General features: G+C 36.3%; 1 protein-coding gene across 2 annotated transcripts in view; it reads right to left on the bottom strand.

Annotated features, from left to right (window-relative positions):
• LOC149534160 (histone-lysine N-methyltransferase TRX1-like) overlaps window positions 1-23,601 on the bottom strand; it is a 131,823-nt gene extending 108,222 nt beyond the window's left edge. For both annotated transcript variants that reach the window (XM_089803040.1, XM_089803039.1), the window contains exons 1-9: window positions 22,290-23,601; window positions 21,384-21,435; window positions 21,224-21,298; window positions 20,658-20,889; window positions 14,832-14,955; window positions 14,346-14,450; window positions 13,345-13,559; window positions 11,781-11,873; window positions 11,582-11,679 (exon numbers count right to left, since the gene is read on the bottom strand). In XM_089803040.1, coding sequence (XP_089659166.1) covers window positions 11,582-11,679; window positions 11,781-11,873; window positions 13,345-13,559; window positions 14,346-14,450; window positions 14,832-14,955; window positions 20,658-20,889; window positions 21,224-21,298; window positions 21,384-21,435; window positions 22,290-23,362 — 2,067 coding nt within the window. In that variant the 5' untranslated portion in view covers window positions 23,363-23,601. The remainder of the gene's footprint in view (window positions 1-11,581; window positions 11,680-11,780; window positions 11,874-13,344; window positions 13,560-14,345; window positions 14,451-14,831; window positions 14,956-20,657; window positions 20,890-21,223; window positions 21,299-21,383; window positions 21,436-22,289) is intronic.
• Window positions 23,602-25,461: the final 1,860 nt, after the last annotated feature.

Raw genomic sequence — 25,461 nt, 5'->3', positions numbered from 1 at the left:
AGTGCCTACATAAGTATGACAAGAATATGATACAGAATCAACTCAACCGATGCTGAGATGACCATCATTACAGTAAAGTGAACTCAGGTGAGTGCGTGTTTAATTTTATGTTACCATACAAGTATCTTTTTGGAAACTGTAAAGTAAAAAAAAAATGGATCTTGAGGTTTGATTATGATTTTCATTCTAACCCAATTGAGAAAAGAAATGATATCACAATGTTATATATATATTGTATGTGGAATATTCTTTTAGTATCTACAATACAGAGGTTATCGAGGACGATGAATCACAAGGGGAATGGTACGTTACATTTCAATTTTAAAATACTCCTTTATAATGATCATTGCAATTTTTAGTTCATCGAGGACGATGAACCTCAAGGGGAATGGTATGTTACATCCCAATTTTTGACGTAGTTTGAAATATAGACGTTGAAGTTCACATGAAGTCAGTTGGTAGTTTAATTTGATCTGGCGAAATGGTAAGATAGTTAGTCGTTATGATTTCAAGTGAAGATGACATGCTAGTTATTTGTTAATTGTGAATTCATGGAATTAAGACAAAAGGTTAACTAATATGATTATTTATAATTTATAATTTAATTACAGAGAAATTCCTTGCAAGGAGCTTGTCGAAGGGGGTGGAAGCATTGTCACAAAAGAATTAGGCAAGGCATCAACATCATTGGATAGACAGGTAGAGGACCAAGCGATTTGTAACAGGATTCATCTCTGGAACTGCATGAGTTGTTAATAATTAATTAAGTTTAAATATAAACGTATTCTTAAAAGATTTTTAATTATCTTTTGTCGTATTATTTTTTAATAATAGTTTATTCATGTGCATTTGAATACAAAAATATTTTGGCATCTTTTAATAAATTAATAGATTGATGTTTTAAAAAAAAATACTTATAAGTTTTTAATAAATTTTCGAATTATAATAATATAACATTTAATGATACTAATAAAATTTTTTCACCTTTGTTCCAACGTTTCATATTTCCAATCGATGGAAATTCAAATCGCATTAGAGTCTTGTAACAGCAGAAGATGAAAAGCCGATCATTATCTTTTATATACTACCTTGTCGTTTTCGAGAGGAGGTAACAATATTCCCGCCTATTCATGCTTCCGCCATGGTCTCAAATATTTGTCTTTTTGTAACCCGAGCTGGTGATAAATGAGAGTCTCTCAGCCGTAAGGTCAGATTTGATTGATTAAATATGTTGGCTTTGTCGCTTATGGGGGATATTGGATATCCGTCTCAAACTCTTCCGACAACACGTTTACCACCCTGCGATACATTCATCACCCTGCTATACGTCTATTACCCTACTCAATCGCTGTGCATTTAACATCTGAACTTCCACGTTTTGCATGTCTCTTGTCTTTTGTTCTAGCGGAACACTGAAGAAGCAAACCATATAGCCGTAAGCCAAGTAAGGTTGTGATTTGTTTTCTTGTTTTATCTTCCAACTCTCATTCATGAATTTGTTTTGTTTTTTTTTTAAGTCGGGTTGATCCAAACCTTAAGAAATATTTTATACAGTATTAAGACTTGTTGCTTACCTTTACTGACTACTCAAGAACGCCTTAGAATTTGTATGCACGATAGCTTATGAAGCAGTTTACTGTTTAAAAATGAAAGCCAACTGTGGAAGTATTAGTGCTTATATAATCTTGTTTTCCTTTGTCCAGTACTACCGAAAACCATCACTTGAGATTCTTTTGAATATAGATTATTTCAATATCAAACCATACATGCCATAAATCTGTAGATTTTATCTTGAAATGTTTTTGTTTCAGATAATATACAAAAAAAGTAATCTACTCTGAATACCAAGGAATTTCATAGGATGTAGAGTCTTAATAAATGGGTATATGATGTAATGGTTCAGGCACCGAGAATACACCAGTCTGATGACCTGTTGATGGTGAGAGGTGTAGATGAACCTCATAAAAAAATAAATTAAGAATGATATCAGTAAATTGAAAATTCACAAACTAATCTAATGTGTTTAACTCATGCAATTCCACTTTGATAATTATTAAACAAGCACCTGAAAATCACGGGCTTGGAGGCCTGATGAGGTTGAGGGGTTGTGAGGAAAGATTCATCAACAATAAGAATCAGTAATATCAGTTATGACATTTTAATACATATCATTAATAATAGCTCATGCATATTCCTGATATGATGATCTCCTGCTGCCAAGTCGTATGGCGTGTTATATATCATGATGCCCAGTGAATGGTAAGATGTTCCCTGTCAATTCCGAGTAGGGAGGGCCTTTCTCATTAAGAGATCGTGTGGGGATATATATTGTGGTCCGAGGTTGGGTGGTAAAGCCCCTGGCAATGTTTCACCTCTCTCAAGATATCAGATATGCGTCAAACAGAGATAAGCCATGAAATCAATTGTCTATCGGAAACAGATAAGCAATCAGAAGGAAAAGAAATCCGAAGCCCTAATTGATTGTGTGATAGCTAGAACCTTAATTAAAATGGTGGTATTGAAAGCCCTAACTGAATCCGTGGTATCGGAAACTTTAGTTGAATCCATGGTTGCGGAAGCCCTAAATAAACCGATGGTAATTAATGCCCTAATTAATGATGATATGTGATCCCCTAATTTAAGTTATAATGGTATTTAGTGATATTCATCAAATGATTTTTGAGATAGCAGTCAATTTGAGAAATTGTTACAGTATACTTGTGGACTAACCCGGGTGGTTGCAGAAGCATACTTAGATGAATTTCAGTCTCAATTTTTCCGAGGTATGTGATTCAATTTCTGAAGTAATTTCATTAAAAAGTATTTCAAGTATTTAGTTAAGCAATTTTGTTTAACTGACTTTAACAGTAATCTTCTTCACATGAACATGAATGATGTAACTGTTAGGAACCTGTGTGTTCCTTCTGTTTATTTTGTTAGAGTAGTGTTGTTGGACGCATATGCTTTGTAAGTCGTCCCGTGAGTATATTTTATTATCCCACATGCATAGGTAGTATTACTTTTCTAGATCGTACCCAGTATATTAGAATAGGTTGAGGCCCTTGATGGACAGGGACGAATTTATTGTATTGAGCTTGCTCAAAGGAGGTTACCCCCTCGAAGTGGCCTGCGATCAGTAGATTCATTCTGAGTTCTGCTATCACTTTGTATTCTGTTATTTCGAGCATTCTCACGATATTGCTATAAGGAGGTTCTTCACATCTGGTATCAGAGCACTCTCTTGGGCTCGCTGGGTGGAAATTACATCAAATTTATTTTTTTTCTGTCGTGGCCTTCAGGTTCCTCTCACTTCTAATATCTCTTGTTATTGCAATAACTCTTTTCAGTTGTTCTATCTGTGAGTGAATTTTTCTAAGTCGACTGCAAATATAACAAAAAAAAAAAGAGTAAAAATTTTTCTGTTTTTTAGTCGTAGCTTCCTTGTTTGCTTTCTGTTTCTGCTCATACTTTCGCAGAACGTCTGCAATATCATTTCGCATACTTCCTTCCTTGGCGACCCAACCCCAAATTTTACATATCAAAGCCCTAAATCCCTCATTTATCTAATTTTAGGGTTTGCCCTATCTTTTTCACCTCTCATCCAATCGCCACCAAACTGAGCCACAAGATTCAATTCCTCATTTTGCTCCCTTATCCCTCTTGGACTGTTCGCCTCATTTCGCCTCCCTACCCTTGAAACCCTCATTTTTCTTTTTCCCTTGTCCCCAGATAGTCTCCCACCACCCGTCAAACACCCATTTCCTATATGAGTTTTACCCAAATCCAAGTTTGCCGTAACTAAAAAAGTTTTTGTTTCTCATCTTCTACCCATTCCAAAAAAAAAAAAAAAAAAAAAAAAAAAACCCTTGTTTTATGGTTGTTACGCGTACAGGAGCAAAAATCATGGAAGAGGAAATTGCATCCCTCAAAACCAAACTTCAAGATCTGGATGACAAAATTCTGGGTCTTAACTTTCAGCAGTCAGCCATGAGCCGAAACCATTCAGGAGATACTGGGTCCTCTTCTGGCAATTTCCGTGGACCAAAGCTTGATTTTCCACGCTTCGATGGTTCTGATCCGACTGGATGGATCTATAGGGCAGAGCAGTATTTCAGCTTGCATAATACTTTGGATAACCACAAAGTCCCCCTTGCATCTTTTCATTTGGAACATGAAGCTCTTCAATGGTTCCGTTGGTACATCAAGGCTAATGTAGGCCCAACGTGGAGTGAATTGTGCACCCTCATTTTGGAGCGCTTTGGCCCTAGTTCCTTTGATGATTTCACAGGAGCACTAACTAAACTGCGTCAAACAGGCACTGTAAGAGAATACCAGACAGAGTTTGAAAAATTAGCTAATCACACAGAGGGCTTGTCTGATGAATTCTTCTGTAGTTGTTTTGTCAGTGGTCTGAAGGATGCACTTCGCTCAGAAGTCAAAATGTTTCGACCTACTACAATGATGGAAGCCCTTGGGTTGGCTAAGTTAGCGGAAGACAAGATTAGTGCCCTACAACGCTCCAGATCTAATTTTGTTCCATTCAGAAATACAGGTTCTCACAACCCTCCAGTCATACCAGCTCCCAGAACTACTCCGATCAAGCACTTGTCTGAAACAGAGATGCGAGTCAGGCGAGACAAAGGGCTTTGTTATAATTGTGATGAGAAATGGTCTCGGGGCCATAGATGTGTTCAGCAAAAGCTCTATCTCTTGGATGTGGATTCTCCACCGGAACTGGAAGAATATGTAGATGCTCAAGAAACAGTGGATGATGAGGTTGAGCCTCACCAGCCTGAACCTCCTTCACCAGAAGCTCCACCAGAGATATCTGTCCATGCTTTGGCAGGAGTCACTACTCCACAAACCATGCGGGTCCAGGGTTTCTTCAAGAAGATCCCTCTTACTATACTCATTGATTCTGGTAGCACTCATAACTTCATTGATCCACGAATAGCCAAACAGGCTGATTGCTTTATCCATCCCTGCTCTAGCTTTGAAGTCATGATTGCCAATGGGGGCACTTTACCTTGTAAAGGGAAATGTCGCAATGTGCGTCTCTCTATTGGAGATTATAACATGCGCTCTGACATGTTTGCCTTACCCTTAGGTGGCTGTGATGTGGTTTTGGGTGCCCAATGGTTACGCACTCTTGGCCCCATTCTCTGGGATTTTGCTGAACTTTGGATGCAGTTTTCAGCCGATGGGCACCAACACACTTTGAAAGGCTTACAACCAGGGTCTCTCAGCATCATCAGTTCACACCGTATGGAAAAACTTCTTAAGAAGAATTCACATGGTGTCATCGCTCAGCTCCATTCCATTCAGATGCAGCCATCAGCAGTCTCTAGCACTCCTGCCGATCTCCAACACATTTTGGACAAGTATTCTGGTATATTTGCTGAACCTGTGGGATTACCTCCTTCTCGTCCAGAGGACCACCGTATTCAGCTCCTTCCTGGCAATGTTCCGCCCAACATCAGGCCCTACCGCTACCCATTTCATCAGAAGACCGAAATCGAGATACTTGTCCGTGACTTACTGAAGCAAGGCATTATTCGCCCTAGTACCAGTTCCTTTTCTTCTCCAGTTCTGCTTGTTCGCAAAAAAGATGGGTCATGGCGACTCTGCATTGATTTCCGCGCACTTAATCATCTCACTATAAAGGACAAGTTTCCCATTCCAGTTGTTGATGAACTTCTTGATGAACTTCATGGGGCTCATTTTTTCTCCAAGTTAGATCTTCGTTCTGGGTATCATCAAATTCGGGTTAATGAGGAGGATATACCTAAAACTGCCTTCCGCACACATGATGGTCACTATGAATTTTTAGTCATGCCCTTTGGCCTCACGAATGCTCCTTCAACATTTCAGGCAGTGATGAATAACATATTTCGACCATACCTCCGGAAATTCATTCTGGTCTTCTTTGATGATATCCTCATATATAGCAAAACTTGGGCTGAGCATCTCCATCATCTGGAGCTTGTCTTGCAACTTCTCTCTGATCATCAACTCTGTGCAAAACTATCTAAATGTGTGTTTGGCCAGGAGGAAGTGGAGTATCTCGGGCATATTGTTGCACACCATGGAGTGCGGGTGGATCCTACAAAAATAGATGCCATGAAAACTTGGCCGCATCCTAAAACTCTCAAGAGCCTTCGGGGTTTTTTGGGGTTGACTGGCTACTACCGCAAGTTTGTCAAAGATTACGGGAAAATTGAAGCACCATTGACAGCTCTCTTAAAAAAGGATGCCTTCTCCTGGACCCCTGTTGCTGAGACTGCATTTGAACAACTGAAACAGGCTATGTGCAGTACACCTGTTCTCGCGATGCCAGATTTTTCCAAACCCTTCACTATTGAGAGTGATGCTTGCGGCAATGGATTGGGTGCTGTTCTCCTGCAAGATGACCATCCTATTGCGTTCACTAGCAAAGCCCTCTCTGGTAAGAATCTAGCCCTCTCTACTTATGAAAAAGAAATGATGGCTATTTTGCATGCTGTACAGAAGTGGCGACCATACCTCTTAGGGAGTCATTTTTGCATCAGAACCGATCACCAAAGTCTGAAATACTTCCTGGAACAACGGGTATCCTCTCCTACACAACAGAAATGGGTCAGCAAACTCATGGGGTATGATTATGAGATCACCTACAAGAAGGGTAAGGAGAATACTGTGGCAGATGCTCTTTCTCGCACATTTGATAATCAAGCTTCCCTTTCCGCTATTTCTATGCCCATTCCCAATTGGTTAGCGTCTGTTCAGCAGGGCTATGACAGTGACTCTTCCTTATCTCAAATCATTCACCAGCTAGCCAATAATCCTTCTGCTATACCACATTACTCTTGGGATGGTGCTTCTCTCCGCTACAAGGGTCGGCTAGTGCTTCCTCAGAACCCAGCTCTACATCAGGCTATTTTTTATGAACTCCATGCTTCTCCTTCAGCAGGGCACTCAGGCTTCCTCAAAACTTATGAGCGAGCAAGGAGAAACTTCTTTTGGAAAGGGATGAAACAGACGATTCAACAGATGGTGGCTGAATGTGATACTTGCCAACGCCACAAGGGTGAAACGACCCTCCTTCCTGGCTTGCTCGAACCATTGCCCATCCCTACACGGATTTGGACTGATATTTCTATGGATTTCATTGAAGGGCTTCCTAAATCCGGTGGCAAGACAGTGATCTTGGTTGTGGTTGATCGTCTCTCGAAATATAGTCACTTTTGTGCCCTCAGCCACCCCTATACTGCCTCCTCTGTTGCACAAATCTTCATGGACCAGATATTTCGTCTTCATGGACTCCCTTCTTCCATTGTCTCTGATCGTGATGCAACTTTTACCAGTCATTTTTGGACTGAACTGTTTCAGAAAACTGGCACCAAACTGAAGCTGAGTTCGGGCTATCACCCACAAACTGATGGTCAAACTGAAATTGTCAATAAATGCTTGGAAACTTATCTTCGTTGCTTCACTTCCGAACAGCAACATCAGTGGGCCAAGTGGCTCCCTTTAGCTGAATGGTGGTACAATACCTCTTACCACACTGCCTCTAAAATGACTCCATATGAAGCAGTCTATGGTCAGGCACCTCCAGTGCTCCTTCCCTACACTCCCAACAGCTCACCAGTCCAGGCAGTTGACATACTTCTCCGCAGCAGGGATCAGATTCTTCGTACCTTACAGGATAATCTTCACATGGCCCGTAATCGGATGAAACAGCAAGCAGATCAACACCGTTCTGAGCGCTCATTTCAAGTTGGGGATATGGTTTTTCTTCGTCTACAGCCATACAAACAATCCTCCCTAAAGCTGAAAGGGCGTCATAAGCTGGCCCCAAAATTTTATGGGCCTTATAAGGTTCTGCAGAAGATTGGTTCAGTTGCTTATAAACTGGAACTTCCTCCTTCTTCCCGCATTCATCCAATCTTTCATGTTTCTTGTCTAAAGAAAGTTCTGGGTACCACTGTCAGAGCACAAACTACTCTCCCTGAAATGGATACGGAAGGGTCCATTATCCTGGAGCCGGTGGCAATCATTGACCAGCGCACTCGCCAGCTTCGCTCTCGCTCCATCTCTGAGGTCTTGATTCAGTGGCATGGCATGCAACCAGAGGATGCTACCTGGGAACCCCTTCTTCAGATTCAACAACAATTTCCACACCTTAAGCTTTGAGGACAAAGCTTTTTTCTAAGGGAGAGGGGATGTTAGGAACCTGTGTGTTCCTTCTGTTTATTTTGTTAGAGTAGTGTTGATGGACGCATATGCTTTGTAAGTCGTCCCGTGAGTATATTTTATTATCCCACATGCATAGGTAGTATTACTTTTCTAGATCGTACCCAGTATATTAGAATAGGTTGAGGCCCTTGATGGACAGGGACGAATTTATTGTATTGAGCTTGCTCAAAGGAGGTTACCCCCTCGAAGTGGCCTGCGATCAGTAGATTCATTCTGAGTTCTGCTATCACTTTGTATTTTGTTATTTCGAGCATTCTCACGATATTGCTATAAGGAGGTTCTTCACAGTAACTGCCTTCTTATGAAGTCAAAATTAAAACTGTATTCTATGCTTATGATAGATGTTAAAATTAGACCCGGGAAAACCGGTTGTTACAGAACTGAACATATTATTGTTATCTACTAAAACAATTTTTTGCAAACATGATGTCCTCATATGAAGAACCTATTTTACTGCTCATTTGGGACCAAATTCAACAATCTACATTGTCCATTAATAGGTTTGGTCATGACTGTATTCATTCAATAATGTAAGAGACCAACCATGTAATAAAACCTCCTATATCAATGCTTTGAAATTCTTAATACATCGTTTAAAACAAAATATATTTGATATTTATATATTTATATATTTATTTATTTAAAATGCCCAAATTTAATCGCTTGCAGTATCTTCCGAATGCTATGAAACTTCCATTCTTTGTATGCCTTGAAGTTATTTTCAGGATCTTCACATTCTTAAGTTGAATGCAAATCTAAGCCAAAAGTTGAGTTTCTAGTAAATGATGAAGCCAGAGTTCTCTTTCAGTACTCTCTAATTCTAAAAAAGAATACTCTGTGAAGGCTTCATAGTCAACAAAGCATTAATATCTTTTAATATTTTCTGCATGTCATGAAACTTCTCTTCTTTATATGCCTTAACATTATTTTCAGGATGTTTTCATTCCCAAAAAGAATGCAAACTATAACCAAACATGTTGTATTTCTACTAGATGACCAAAGCCAGAGTCCTCCTTCAGTATTCTATTCAGATTCATTCATAAAGAATTATACAAATAGATAATCGGTGAAGGGTGCATAGTCAACAAAGCATGGAATGCAAGCTGTGAAGCATTGGACAACTCAATCAGTGATGTTGCAAGGCCTCTGACTGCATTCCTCTGAAGTTCAAATATTTCTAGTTGAAATTTTTAGACAACCCTCAAGCTCAAGGTGACGCAATCTGAGTTGCACAGAGAAACAGACAAGACGCAATGGGTGTATTTACTATCTTAATGCTTCTAAGATAACCTAGAAAGTCCTCTCAAACTATGAAAAACAATGAAAAGAATCATCATGTGCTTTTCTAGCCCATGTTACTTGCCAATACTCTATTTCCTCTTAAGTTCAAATATTTCTAGTTGAAATTTTTAGACAACCCTCAAGCTCATGGTGACGCAATCTGAGTTGCACAGAGAAACAGGCAAGATGCAATGGGTGTATTTACTATCTTAATGCTTCTAAGATAACCTAGAAAGTCCTCACAAACTATGAAAAACAATGAAAAGAATCATCATGTGCTTTTCTAGCCCATGTTACTTGCCAATACTCTATGCACCTATATAAGTCTCACCCACCTTCACTGATACCTACAGTTTCCATTAACAAAAATTTCTCTCCCAGCACATAACTCATACTAATCATCCACAGCTATTGCTTTGATTTTGGTTGCCAAAAGAGTTTTTGTTGCCACACTTGTTGATGCATAAATTTCTCAAATCTCAAACTGAAATACTATCACAATACTAAACTAAGATGGTCCTTAGAGCTGATGATAGCCATTTCATTATTCTGTAATTTTGCAATTCGAGGGTATTGATATCATATGATATTACATGATGGATTTTTTTACTCTTCTAATTATTGTTCTAGCACCCTCATAGTTAGCTAGCACTGACATTAATTTTCAGCCACCATACTGTGTGAATTACAGAGCATAGTATTTTTTCTTCAAGTCAGGTGCCCATAATAACCAGACACAATTTTAGTTTTAGGCATGGAAACTAAAAGCACTTTTTCTCTAAATTATTATCCAACAATCTTATACAACAAAAACTCAATCCTTTCAGAAGCAAGCATAAGTTCTGCATTACATACCACATTTCAAAGAGGTTAAAGATTGTAACAATTCTTCCTACAGCATGCAATCATAATAAGGAGGCAATTTGAGGTGGTCTGAAACAAAGAGCATTTGATCACCCTTCTTGATCCCAATTCAGAAACTCCTTAAATTGTCTCGTCTTTGAAAATGTGGCATGGGGAACCAAGCAGGCCAAAGGGCACTATATCACTTGGATAGTATATGTCAAATAGCTGTGCAAATTATGAAAAATTTATTCAGCTATATTATAATTTATGAAGATAGATTGACTAAAATAAGTGTCACCATACCAAAATGCATCACAATTAGCTGTAGCTATATGAATTGAGCCTCAATCTAAATCACCATTGGCCCCTAAAAAATTCCAGACAAAACTACTAAGACCTTAGACTGTTCATGTTATTTGATGCCTTTTTTGAGGGAAATTTGTGATAGGTTTGCCTACTAACTTTAACAAGCATATTTTAATGCTTGAGTATGTCCATGTTACAGCATGATCTCCCCGCCTCTTTCTGACCAAGATCAAACAGCTTTACAATATCCTTCAATAAGCACTGCAGTCAAATCTATACACCATTACCAAGCCAGTAGATGTGTCAAATTGTCAACCTAAGTCATCCGAAACATTTAAGGAATAGGGAAGAGAGATCGCTGATCATTCTAAAGCCTTAGCATACCATTTTCTTTGTGAATTCTTGAGACAGAAGAAACTTTATACCATCTTTTCCCACAAAAAAAGTGTGGGTGCACTCCATGCAGCTCATCAATTGGGTTTGCTCATTAAATTAGATAATCAATTTGCTACAAGCCAGCTGCAAACAGCACTTAGCTTATTTAAGCTTATATCAGAAAATGAAAATACAAGAACACACATATATAAAAACTAAGTCAATGGTTTGGTACTGGGGTACAGAGGCTGGTACACAGATACAGCATAAAAAATCTGATGTATTTCATTTAGGTATATTTGTATAGAAAACATATAAAATCGTAAATATATACATATCAGCTTCAAATATATAACTAAAAAGAATATGTTTAGAAAAACATAAAAGCGTGTAGATAACTGATAGAATTCACAGCTAGAGTATAACACGTAATAGAATCTTCTATAATTGGCACATACCATGGTGTAGTAAGTAAAAGAAAGTGCTTCTATCACAGCTTAAAAAACAGATATCCATAAGAGCAATGACTAAAGTTCACCTCTGCTCCATCTTCCAATGTGATACGAAAGAGTGGCATATTCCTTTGCAAAGGATTTCTCAAAACTTCCATCTTGTACTCTGCATACTTACCTGGACCTGTAATATGCCAACCAGTGATTGTCATTTAAAACTCAGTCATCTTTGAGATGACAAATGACAAAATCTCAGAATATTGTTTGTATGAATACTTTGCACACCTTTTATAGAAGTAAATTTCCGTATAACAATGTATCCCTCAGTCCATATATGATGCTCATCATGAAAATGTTCTGAATCTTTTACAATTTTTCCTGCAAAGAATACAGAGATTAACATGCTTGAAGATTACAGTTGCTTAATTTTCAGTGGGTATACAACATGCAAATCATATAAGCTGCAAGATTATATTGCTTATCTAGACCTTGTCTTCCTCGAACCCTTTTCAAATGCAATAGTTTCAAATTTTTCTTATCAGTAATATCCACACAAATGTGCATCTAACTCAAAGAGAAAAACTAATTTAAACAAGAAAACATCCATACATTTTGCAAATTATCTAACATATTCTTTTCTGTATTACTTGCAAGAAAAGAAGCGATGTACCATGATAGCATTATAACCTTCATAATTTAAAAATGCTTGTGTCACTAGGGCAAGGCTAGTTTATGAGAACCACTGCACATAAAGCATACATGGAATATTGACTATAAAGTCTTGCGGCCATAGTTAAAATGTGTAATATATTTCACTTTCAGCATAAACAAAAATACCCAAAAACAATTTAAAAGCTATATGAATCTTCACATGCTTTTCCAAAAGGTTTTGTGATGTTAGTATACACCAGCATCTTTGTGTAATCTAAGCTCTTTTATGGCTACATATGGACAGGTAAAGTAGGCAAAATCTCCAACACCGACATCATGTTCCTTCGGCTTCAGAAATTGCAGTGGAAGCTTGCATTATTAGTTACCATAATAAATTTGATGGTCTTCTTTGCTGAAATGATTATGCAGATGGCAGCCACAGTGCACTTTGTGAAAGTTAACCTAAAAGCCAAATAGCAACACTCTTTTTTAAGCGAATATTGAGGAATACTTTTCTATTATAAGATATGATGCTAAGAATTCTCTACAAATGAGACGTGCATAAGAAATGGTCATTGGGAATGTTCCATCGCAGAAAAAATGTTGATTAATTATGCTCACCATCAAGATCACAATGCGCACAACTTGCATTGAAAATAGTGCGAAACAAAGAACAGTTGACAAATCTGAAGAGATTTGTTTTGTGCAATTGGACAAAATGTGGGACAAAGGAAACTGTAATAAACTACTTCCAATTGAATTTTCTAAGGGACTGTTTAGGAAAATTAAAGTAAAGTAACTAGACATCTACACTGTTTTGTGGTCAAAATTTGTAAAAGATGCAAAAGGAGAGTAAACAGCTATAAAACTGTGGCAAATTTCAATTAAAATGCTAGTTTTGTATTATAATATAAACTTACTTTTAACCATGCCAATGCATAGATAGCACTTTTATAGAAAGCAAATAGGTATGTCAAAAGCTTGAATTATAGAGGCATAATCATCTATGTTTGATCTTTTAAAAAAAAATTCATTAATGATAGAGCATTTATATGAAAAACATTATGAAACACACCTAACTTAAAACACAAAGATCACCAGTAACAGTAGGGCAAGAGAAAAGGAACTCAACACTTTTCTTCACTCATCATTAATGATAGAATATTATTAATTATATGGAGAACGTTATGAAACATACCTAAACTTAAAACACGAAGACCACCAGTAACAATAGGGCAAGAGAAAAGGCACTCGACACTTTTCTTGATTTTTTCACTTCTTTCATCCCCCATGCAATCTTCATCACCATCACTCTGTTCAGAATTTCTCTCATTTTCTCTCTCACTACCAGCATTTACAACTTGCATTTGTAATTTTGACATTGCTTCTGGAAGCTTTAGCTCCTTAAGATACCTGGTGATATTAACATATGTAATAAAGAAAAATTGTTAATCCAAAGTAAAGATCAGAATTTTTAATAAATATAATACATACAAAATTTAGTCAAATTGCACAATTAGTTTGTAACAAGGGATAATTCCCTCAATAACTCTCAATATAAAAAGAAAATAGAAATGATAATTGCAATAAGAACCACAAGAAATTGAAATGCTCAAAAAGTATGAAGATCACAGACTACTTGAATGAATACTTGACCGAAGATACTGGATCACATATAAAAATTGCATTCAATCTTAAATATCAACTAATTAGAAGTTATATGATAATAAAAATGGCAGAAAATTTGTAATTAGATAGAAAACATCGCGATCCACCTGCAAGTCAATTATACAACACATAACCCTACATGACAAAGAAGGATTTCATATGCACTTCAGATGATCCACGTCAAGAAGCAAAAAGCCTGACACTAATATCCAAAGATACTATGTTAGACCACTGCCTCACTCCAAACTCTTGCCCCAAAAAGGAGCACATATACATAAACAGAAGCTGAAATACAAGGAGTAGCAAAGAATGGATACATATCAAAGAAACTGGCTTTTCAGGTATAGTGCTCCCAAAAAATCAAACAAATTCAAAGCATCAAGACATTAAAATACAACGAAGTGAAACTAACCAATAAAATATCGGATAAATTGCAGAAGCAAATATATATCATATTCTCTAATTTTAAAAAAACATGACAAAATACATACAAAGATGAATTACTAAATTTAGTGTTAGACGTAAACACACCTCCATGCCTCTCTTAATGCTCGCAAAAAGACTAAGGTTCTGTTCTTAGATTGTAAGTTGCGTTGGAAACCTCTGTAAAATGGCATAATCTGCTTAGAATTGATCCTGGGATAGTACACCAGATATATGTTTATCAGTATTTTACTATGAAAAGAGATAATCAGAAACATTTACTGTTTAAGATCAGCTCTAGGAATATAGACAAATGTGTACACTTCCTGCAAACTCAGACCATGCCATTCTCTTGGAAATAAAATCAATGGCATCTACCGAGCAGAATAGGTGAGGGTAAACTGGAGTTAATTAACAGATAGAAAAATCATTACGAGTCTAGAGGAAATGTGTATGAGTAAGCCAATGAATATTATCAAACTATGAAAGAAATTCTACATCAATGAAAATTATCTCCAACATTAAAGCCAACTATTTTGACATTCATTTTAGAACACCATAATCCATAATATTCAGTTATTAGAGCTTACAGACCTTGCATAGTCATAACTTCCGAAAAATTGCAATGGAATAGAACCCTCTCTTGTAGCCGGTTCTAATCCATTACAAGCATTTGCATGAGGTTCATCCATGACAAAAGCAGGCCACATGGAATGTCCTGAAAGTCGAAAAAATATTACAGTTAGTCAATTGAATATTTACAAATGAGGGAAACTACTAATAACTGATAAGCATATTATGACTGCATCAATTCTGCCAACTCCAACAAAGTAACCAGGAAAATCTTTTATTAGATGATGAAATTGTATGTTAAATTACTATCTGCCAAATATTAGGCTTAATAATTATAATTTTGCAATGTATTAGCTTTTATATATTAATTAAATTTTGACAGGTAACGTCATTTGAAACCAGACATTTCAATTCTCAGGCAATGATTGAAGGTTAGCATATATGTGTCATTTTGGATTCTCATTTCAAATTGAAATGCTGATATTTAGGTTCAATCCTTTGTAAAGAATATTGATTATGGCATGATCTTACAGCTTAAAAGCATTTGTCACATGTATCAATCCTAATAATTAACATTCATCAAACTGAGATTCGTGAAGCTCTAAATTTTCTTCAACCCTAGAAAGAAAAAAGAGATATGGTAAATATATAGAAACTGAATGTTGTACTCGCTTCTAATCAGAAACCATGTTTAACGTAACAATCACCCCTGTCAAGGCAAGCATCAGATTGGCTGCAATAATCCTTCATCACTGAGTAGGATTAACATGTTGTAAGTAAAAATGATGGATAGACAAATTGCCCATTTACAGAACATTTCTTTCAATATAAAATATCTAGTAATCATACACCCCATTGTCAAATGGTTTCCACCACTTACAGATTGGATTAAAATTGATTTTGACCAAGCACCTAAAATAAGCTGGGACAGGCAGGTATTTGTGTAGTATCTTGCAAACATTCGAGACACATACATTTTACATTCAACAAGGTAGGAAAAAACAAACATGGCACAATTGTTCACTTATCTATGTGCGCTAAAAAATTAAAATAGCATTCCACTGTTATTTTGATGACATTTTTCTCAAAGGTATTCACAGTTTACCACCTGAATTCTACAGTGAGGCTCTTCTCCCCACAGAATCAATTGATGGGAATCCATTGGTCAATTATCAGCCATAGTCATACAAACACCCTACCTCATTTCTCAGCCCTATCACCACCCTACCAACTAGATCGTCAGAGATGTAAATTGATTCAAATCAAACTCTTAAAACAAGATGGCAACCAGGTCGCTAATGTATTGGATAAATATGCCACCAATTTCTCTTGGAGAGAGATGCCCAAATCTGGTCATGACAAGAAACTCCCCCTACAGATGCATATCACAAGAAAAAAAAGATTATAAGAAAAAGATAGAAAAAGAAAAAAAGAAAAATATACAAGTAGACAAACTATAAATAATGTTTATTATTATGCACGTCGATCAAAAATATTGTCATTTCCTATTGCTACCCCATGCATCCTAACATGTCTCTACCACTCCTCATGTCCTGTTGACAACCCAGACAATCCCCTCCCTGAATTACTATCACATCTTTGCAACCCATTCCCTGCCCTTTATCCTTAGGTTACCAATTCGCTCACCCCACCCCCAGATGTGGGTGTGGATGTGTCCGGAGGCTGATGCCCTCCAGAGGTGCACAGGAAGCACTGGAGAAATATATATGTTATATTTCATAGCTCACAAATATCTTGGAGGCTATTACCATGTGGTTGGAGACAGCCTGCAAACCCATCGTCACCTATATTGCTGTTTTAATCTGCAGAACCCACATCAATGTTTATTGATTTTTTCCCAAATACCTGCAGTCTCAATGATTCCTGGATGAAATTGTAATGTCCCCTTCTCTGCGCTAGCCTTAATGGCGCCTAGTTGGTCTATCTTTCCATCCAGATAGGCTAACGGCGTATGTTTTAGGATGCCAGCCAGTCACAGGAGTTTGGATCTCAGTTGAGGAGATTTAAATGGGAAATCCTAAGGTTTTAGTACTTTATTATTTAAAGTCACTTTAGGACAAATTAAGTGACTAAAAGATGAAATAGTCTTTTATCCCACATTGCTAAGTTGTTTGTATCTCCCCACACTTTGAGGTGATAAAAGGAAGCCTTTTGCATTGGGATTCACACAATGAATATATATTATTTTTATAAATCCGAATGGTTGCTTAGATGTGACTGGATTTTCCTAAGGACGAATTCCCTTAAGGAAAAAGAGGAGTCTAGATGCAAACCTAGCCTCTTACTATTTGCACTTCAGGGTTATGATTCCAGAGTTGATGCATTACATCTTTCAGTATTGAGAGTTCAGCAGCAAGAGAAGTTTGGTATTTGGAGACCCTCCAAGATAGCACATACAGGTCAGTTGGGAGTTTAAGTTTGGAATGGTTTAAGGAAAGAGCAGTCTTTAATCAGCAAAGGTGTAGTTTCCTGTTGGTCGATACAGTCCTAATAGACTTCCAGGTGAGACCCCATCACCCAGAGTTAACAGTCGGGCCACAGTAGCTGACGGACTGGATGTTATCTGCAAAGGCATTCATACAGTTATACTGGCAGAGAAGCGGGGTAAAACATAGCACTGCGTGACTGCATCACCATTCGGCAGGGAAACCATCCGGAACATATAAATCGCTGTGGGTGTCAGAGTGAGAACAATGGAGAACAGCTGCCATCGGGAGAGCAGGTCTCAGTTGGCAAATCCGCATTGATGCAAATAATGGGATGTGAGACTGGAGGTCATTCCGGCATATTCAATCTTCCATAACAGTATTCACTCTATTATGGGTCTGTATACTCACTGCTCCTTCACCAAGCATTGTGTGTTCTTATTATCTAAACTCAGAAACTTATCATTCACGTATGGTATAATGGTGTTGATTTATTAATCTGGTCATGAAGTATTATTGCTGTATTGTTATTTCAAAATATCATCATGAATTCTTGACTTTGTAAGTTTAATTTAGTTGTTTCATAACACTTATGAAAGCAATCAGTATAGTGGCCTGACGGTGCTAGTTTTACTTAAGAGTTTGATAACTGGACAACTGTCTGGCAAAAATCCCTGTAGTCCAAGTGTAAATTTTTTTCTAATCAAATCCAGCAAAGGATATTTCAGAAATGCTTTTTATTTTCTCCCCGATACGATATGGTTACTGAAAACTACTGATTCAATGCTTTTAATTGACTGCACTTCATCCCAACATATATCTTCGAACATAGAGGAACAGTGGTATGTAAAAGAAGTGACTGTTACGTGGTTACCCTTATTTGGAGGATTATAATTTGTTAATCTTGCAAATCACTCTTTGCAAAGCAGTGACTATTACATGGTATCCCTTTTGTGGAGGATTACTGTTTGTTAATCTTGCAAATCACTCTTTGCACGGGTGTTAGAAGCTCTGACTAAACATTTATATTGACCCTCTTGGTATAATTCAATGTGTTTATTGACTATAATTGACTAGTTCACACAGCTGTATATTATTTAATCGATGCGTATTTTTATATTATTATTATATTAATATATTTTATCATTTATTATTTTATATTTTCATTAATATATTTATATATTGTTAATAATATAAATTGTTATATCAGGGATAGATTATATTATGTATTTAAATAATAAGATTATATCATTTTTATATTTTTATATTTTATCATTGTTATTTATTATTAAATCTTTATTTCAGAAGAGGGCAGAAGAGGGCACCATAATTAGGGTTTGTAAACAAGGGGACATAACACAATGATGAAGTATCATACTACTAAATGATTTAATTTTGTATATTTTTTGCATTGCTTTTCTTTGCACACACACACACATATATACACATCCAAAACCCAAATAAAAAATCAAGCATCCGCACACCCAATTCAAGTGCCCACATCCGCACCCACACCCAAATTGGCAACTTAGCTTTATCCCTTTATTGCTGACATATATTATTATTTATATTATTAAGCTGTTTCTAAATCCTTAGGTTGCTCTAAAAGGCTTAAGGCCTCACCTTCTTGCTGTCTTTCCTGCTTCCCAAGGCCTCAGAATTGCCAGGATGAAAGTTCCTAAATGGTAGATCCAAGCAGAGAAAAATGGCAAGCAGCCCTCACTTAAGCTTCTATCACCATCAACTCTTTGCAGATTGTTCTGAAAGTCACCTGATATCTCACCACAGCCAAATGAAAAAATAACTTGCTTTACTTCTTTCAGTTTCAATCAGTTCTCTCTTCTTGCCATATATGTTAAACTGATGGCCCCTTTAGTGCTATAAATGCCCACTAAACAGCTATTTTGTAACAACCGGTCATCATCTTTCCACCATATTCTTGTAAACCTCAGCTCAAAATATCATAAATATGTAAATGTTTTCAGCCATTTGTGTAATATCCAAAATGCTGGCATGACCACAAATCTCCCTGCTTATATCATAATTAATTTATATACAATGTTTCTAATATTTTAAATATTTTTCTCCAAACAAAAATAAATGTAAATGGGATCAAGAAAAGTGAAAAGTTCCGTACAGAGAATAAGATGCAACACGTGCATACGTCTAATAGTGTTTCAGCTTTCAAGAGCTCTATGTATAAATATGGTAGGTGGGAACACATGTGGCATAAGATATAAGATATTTTTGACACAAACCAAGTTATTTATAAATTGAGATGCTTTATGAAGGAGTTTCAGAGCATGTTTAGGAATAACTATAAAGGGCATTCAAGCATCGGCTTGCATACATAAATGGGATGCTGGACAAAGCAAAATTGCAGAGAGATATAATAATGATATTTCAAATATTTTAAGAACGTGGAATTTTTTATCAGGTTCAACTTCCTACCACTTAGTATTCATCGTGAAGACCAAATTCCTAAAATAACTATAACTAAAGATTGTATAGAAACCATGTTTTTCAGATTAAGGACTAGATATTCATGGTTTTTGCTTTCTTCTTTCAGACATGTATTCCATACAATGTCCCACTGGACTTCTGAACCTCGGATATTTGAAGAAAACCTCTAATATGACAAAAGAAAAGTTTTATTGTTAGGGTTCTCTACACTGGAACATCTGTTGAAGAATAAAAACACTAGTACAAAATAAATTTTGTTATGAAGCATCAGTATCTCTTAATAATCAGCAAGATAAACAGCGATGTTTTTAACAATGTAAATGACTAGAGATTGAGAAGAAGTGTATGGGCCGTGATTCAGTATTATGAAGCAACTGATCTACATAATCATTTTGCAAAGTAAGTCTTCATATGCTGAAACACGAGCCAATGTTATTACAAGTTGCATTTATCATTCTGCACAGTTACTTTTGTCCAAGGTATTGTTTTTGCAGTGAGAAATTTTGTACAGGCTAAACTCAGCTCTCATGACATATATGCAAATAAACCACAGATTCAAATCTTAAGGAAAACAAATTGAGCCAATGCAAGCACCATCACACCACAATACTCTTGTGAGAAAACGCATCACAGCCTCTTACATAGACATCATCAGAAATGCATTCAGACAACCTGTCCAAACAGTTTAATAATGTATGATAGAGATAATGAGGTTTCAACATTCCAAAAGTTCCTGACCAGAACTAAGGCACAAGAAAATACAAATCGTAGTACAAATAGAGCATGTATATTTAGTATGCTCAAAAAATCAAATCACACGCACACCAAAGGTTTTGATGTTCCAAAAGTACCTCTAAAACTGAAGAATGAGAAAATACAAACTGGAGTACAAAGTGCATGTACATTTTTAGTATGATCAAGGACTCAAAATACACACCAGTAATTTTTGCCCATATCAAATCCCCGTGGCCAGGTTCCCCTTGATAATCATCCATAGTTGCAGCTAAGGCAGCCATCTCATCATAATCTAAATTATTCATCATTTCATTAATTCGCATCTGTTCTTTGTTCTTCAAATGCAATTTCTGCATTTCCTCTCCTGAAACAAAAAGCTTCAACTTCTCCTCCACCAGAAGCAGCCATTCATTTTCCCCATCAATGTAATTAACCTGCATATAGCAATTTTTATCAGAGATTGTCAACATATAAATAATATTCCTTGCTAGGCATTTCATAAAGAAACAGCATTCTAATGAAGAATAGGAATGACCGTTACACTAGAAACTTATATTTTGACAAAAAATTGTAATCGTGTGTAGCAATGGCCGATTGGCAAAATCTTGTTAGACATATAAAGCATGAAAGCACCTTTTTTCCAGCTATCCAAAAAACTTTACTCATGGAGATAAATTCAAATCTGACAAGTGAAATAACCACATAAACCAAAGCTTAAAAGGCAAACAATTTAGCATGACTTGATTGGTCATAAATGTTTCAACATACATGATGCTTCTTATTTTTTGCATCGTATTGATCGATAACTCCAGAATACCACTTATCATCCAAAGGCCAATAAACCTGTCATTTTAAACCACTGGACCAGCTCAATGCACATGTATAACATTGAATTTTAAAATGAAGATGCAAAAACTAAGTTTTTTACCTTGCATGTGTATTCAAGTAGTGCCATTGGATTCACTTCAGTAATACCAACCCTGTAGGATGAACATTGTTGAGAGCAGATTCATCTATCAATGCTAGCACAGAATTGAATATAAATCCATAAAACAGCCACATAGCCATCTTACATAACATTGCAAAAGCATCAAGTTCTTCTAATTATGCCATTCTAATTATGCCAACGTGGATTCTATAGTAGAACTAAAAAAATTCATTGTTTTCCAATTTCCAATAAAATCAAGACAAATTTTTATCAAAAAAGGATACCACAGAAACAGAGAAACACTCCCAATTAGAGCTTGCAATACAACAAATCCTCTAATTGTCCAATGTTCAAATCTTAAGAAACAATAGAAATTTTCTGAACTGACTCCCCTAGATGTCTATTACTGCATGCATTATTATAGGGTGGTTTTGCAATTGTATGCAACAAAGGTTTCTGTAATAATTAGCATGATGATCCTTCTTTGCATTTGCGCAAGCTGCAATAAACTATTCATTCTTCCCATTACAGATGTGAACATTAATGAGTTGGACAACACAGAATGTATCCAAGAACATCCTATGGAGTATCGACTTTTAGTCCTGTGAAATGATGAAAAGCTAAATTAAATTCCAGTTTAAGTTGTTTATAACTGAGATAATAACTTATGGACCATTCTTAACAGACTGACACTGAGGTTTCTCTACAGTACTGACATTTTATCTCAGAGGATCGTACAGAAAGGTACTCTTACCGATTCTAGCATTTTCCTCTAGGAGGTCAGTATGTATGACACTCTTTATCACAATGATGCTGGATTTTGCTGGATTTGGTATATGAATAAACAACCTACTAATCATTAAAACAAACCCACTTGGTTTTCCACAAGCAAACAATTACACTTACTCAATCCACTTCCTTTTGTTTGAAGTCGCAATTTGCTCCCTCCCCCGGGTCTCTGATTTTGTAACTGAAGCAGGCAAGCTCTCTCTTCGTTTTACAGACTGTAAATTCCAGTTCGATGCAAGCTTCGCAGCATGTTGCATACGAGTCCCACGTTCCCTCAGCCACACCCTATCATCAAGCTTCCTCCTCTTATCAGGAAACAAATCGATTCCTTCAAATGTACTCTTTTGTGGCTTCTTCCTCTTCATCCATCCACTTCCATTGCCACTTCTGTCATTAACATAGGAATGGGATTTCTTCAATTTCCCAGTCCCGTCATGATCTGCACTTTCAATGTCCTTTAATCCAACATCACCATCACTTCCATCACATTGTACTACCACCTCATCTTCACCGCCATCAACAATGTCCAAGGTATTTGTATCCTCCATCACAACATCCATACTTCCCAGCTCACCATCAGGCCTCCCAACCTCATGTACATTGCCATTGCTATCATTGTCCAGAGTTTGACGATCCTGCTTCAGTTTAGTTAATTGTATCAATCTCTCCGCGAAGGGAACAGTGGGAGTGGAATCAATACCATTATCTATATGGGCGCTAGGATTTTTGGGAGAACCAACGTCACTATCCATCTGGGTGTTAGATTTTCTTGGAGAACCAATGCTGTTATCCATGTCGCTAAAAGTTACATTTTGAGAACCGATGCCATTACATATGTGTGCATTGGATTTAATGGCACCCTTTTTCCTCCTACTATAAACTAGCATAGATTCTTCAATTTTATTAACGTAAGGGAACGAGAGGCCCTTACTCTTATTGGCTTCCAGAAGTTTCCTGGCCTTGCCCTTGCCTGAACTCACCTTGGCATTTTCAAAACCATTGGCAATGCTGGCTCTGAAGTCCTCGGTAGTAGAAGTGGTATCCTTATAAAGCCTGTGTATGGGGACAAGCTTCATGGGCGTTCCAGTCGTGGATATGACTCCAGTTTGGGACGGTGGTGACGATGTAATTGGAGCAGAATAAGAATTGGAGGCAGAAATTTCATTACCATTCTCTTCCGCAGATTCCATATTGATATTTTACAGAATCAATAAAATCATTCCCCAACCTTCACCTGCTACGGTTTCAGTCCTCCATGTCCGCCTCCTGCTCGTTGCTGCCTCTGCTTCGTGTCTTCCCTCCACTTCTATGAGAGGTTTCAATATGAAACCCCTCTTATAGTGTTAAATAATAAAAATCAAACGAGTTGCTTCTACACCAAAATTCAGATTTATGTGATAATTTCTATGCCTCTTTGGCTCCTTCTCTTCAAATTCATTTTGTACTGTAATGCTTGCCTCAATTCTGATTTATGTGATGGTTTCGACTTGGAGAAGTTCCTCCTCGAGGTTTGTGAAAAATGAACTACTCTCATTGAGTTGGAGGACATGTTATATTTTTAATATGAAGCTTTCATAATGATTTTAGTTCAGAATTCGTTCGCTTCAATTTCGTAACAAAATTACCGGAATTCTTTTTAAGGTGAACTTTGGAAATTTTGTTTAGTAGTTCTTTCTAATTTTTGTTTTTTTTTTTAAGAATGGAAATTGTATCTAAGATTCATGGTGATTAATTTGTTCTATATAATGATTAATATATCATCTGTTTATTTTCATATAAAAGTTGATAAATAGTGTAAATTTGAATTTTATTTTATTTAATATATTTTATTAGTTTAATCTATTAATTTTTCATTTCTTAAATAAGTATATTCTAAAATGGTAAAAATAGTGTGGAAAGGTAGTGTTGTGTCTTGATTTAAGATCTTTGCTAGTTAAGTAAAGTCTTTTGAATTTAAAATAATAAAATTTATATATTTTATTTAAGATTAGTGTTGATTGATTTGCTATATATAATGATTAATGTCATTTGTGCATTTTTCATATAAAAGATCATAAATGATATAAACTTGAATTTAATTTAATTTTATACATTTTATAAGTTTGTTAGTAAACAGTTTTGTCACTATAAAAATGGCCTAATGGAGTGTATGTGGCAAATTGTTCACAACAATTGGATAGGCCCTTGATATGCAGCCTTCCTCTACGTTTAGAGGGGCAGCTCCCTCGTATGATATAATTTTGAAGTTTTTCAAATAAAGATGAAATCAAACTTTAAAAGATAAATAGAAAGCCATTGATGACAAATGCACCACACAACTCCAAAGCTTTCCTGGACTAACTTAAAACTGCTAATAACAACAATCAAGATCTATGCTTGAGAACTATTACTAGCACAATGCTAATCCAAAGATTCATAAACATGTGCACAATACCGTGAGAATGCTCACTGCAAAGAGAATCAACATTTTTAACAATTTAGATTTTGAAATAAGAGAACTCAAATAGCATTTTCGCTTATTTTCTTGCACCAAGAACCTAAGAGGAATTTATGATTATAAAGACAAAATTTGTATACACTTTCCAAATATCATCTTCTAATCAATGTTTCAGCATAATGTTCCTTTTTTCTAAAGTCCAAAAAGTCTCTTTACAAAGCCAAAATGATCCCTTTTATAGAGATAGAGGTTAAGGACTACCCTCTCATGGTTAATGTAAGAGTCGAGCAAATATGCAAATCAAATCCACGAAGCCCAAGAATTCCTGCATGTAGAAAACCCGTCACGGAGAAAAAGACAAGAAAAGGCGAGGGTTTGATCTGAAAACACAAAAATTGTATATTCAAAATAAGAAGAGATTGAAGAGATAATAATTACAAAGAGATCGATCCTTATAAAAAGGAGATCGAAACACAAAAAAGGGTAATCTAATAAGTTACTAAAGGTGAAAGCTATATAATAATTATAAAATAATTACTAAATAGAGAAAGTTAAAAAATGCATAAAGTGAAATCTTAATAAGGGAAAAAAAGGTAATTTAATAAATAAAATAAATTATCCTTTTTCTCTAACAGTTAATAACCACCTCCCAATCACATATTTTGGGAGGGGTTAATTAACCTCTACAAAATTAATCCCAGAATGACACAAGTCACTGATTACAAAGATAGAGAATTAAAACCATTACATCACATAAAGGATAAGGTATTGGCCTTATCAAAATGGCATGTACAAGAGGATCCCTCTTCTTTAGTGAGATAAGTCCCCACTATTTAAGACCACGAACTTTCC

This window comes from Cupressus sempervirens, chromosome 10 (assembly GCF_028749045.1).
Source record: "Cupressus sempervirens isolate cs-2001-9-10 chromosome 10, ASM2874904v1, whole genome shotgun sequence".
In the NCBI taxonomy this organism is placed as follows: Eukaryota; Viridiplantae; Streptophyta; class Pinopsida; order Cupressales; family Cupressaceae; genus Cupressus; species Cupressus sempervirens.
This window is presented reverse-complemented; position numbering and strand designations above follow the sequence as displayed.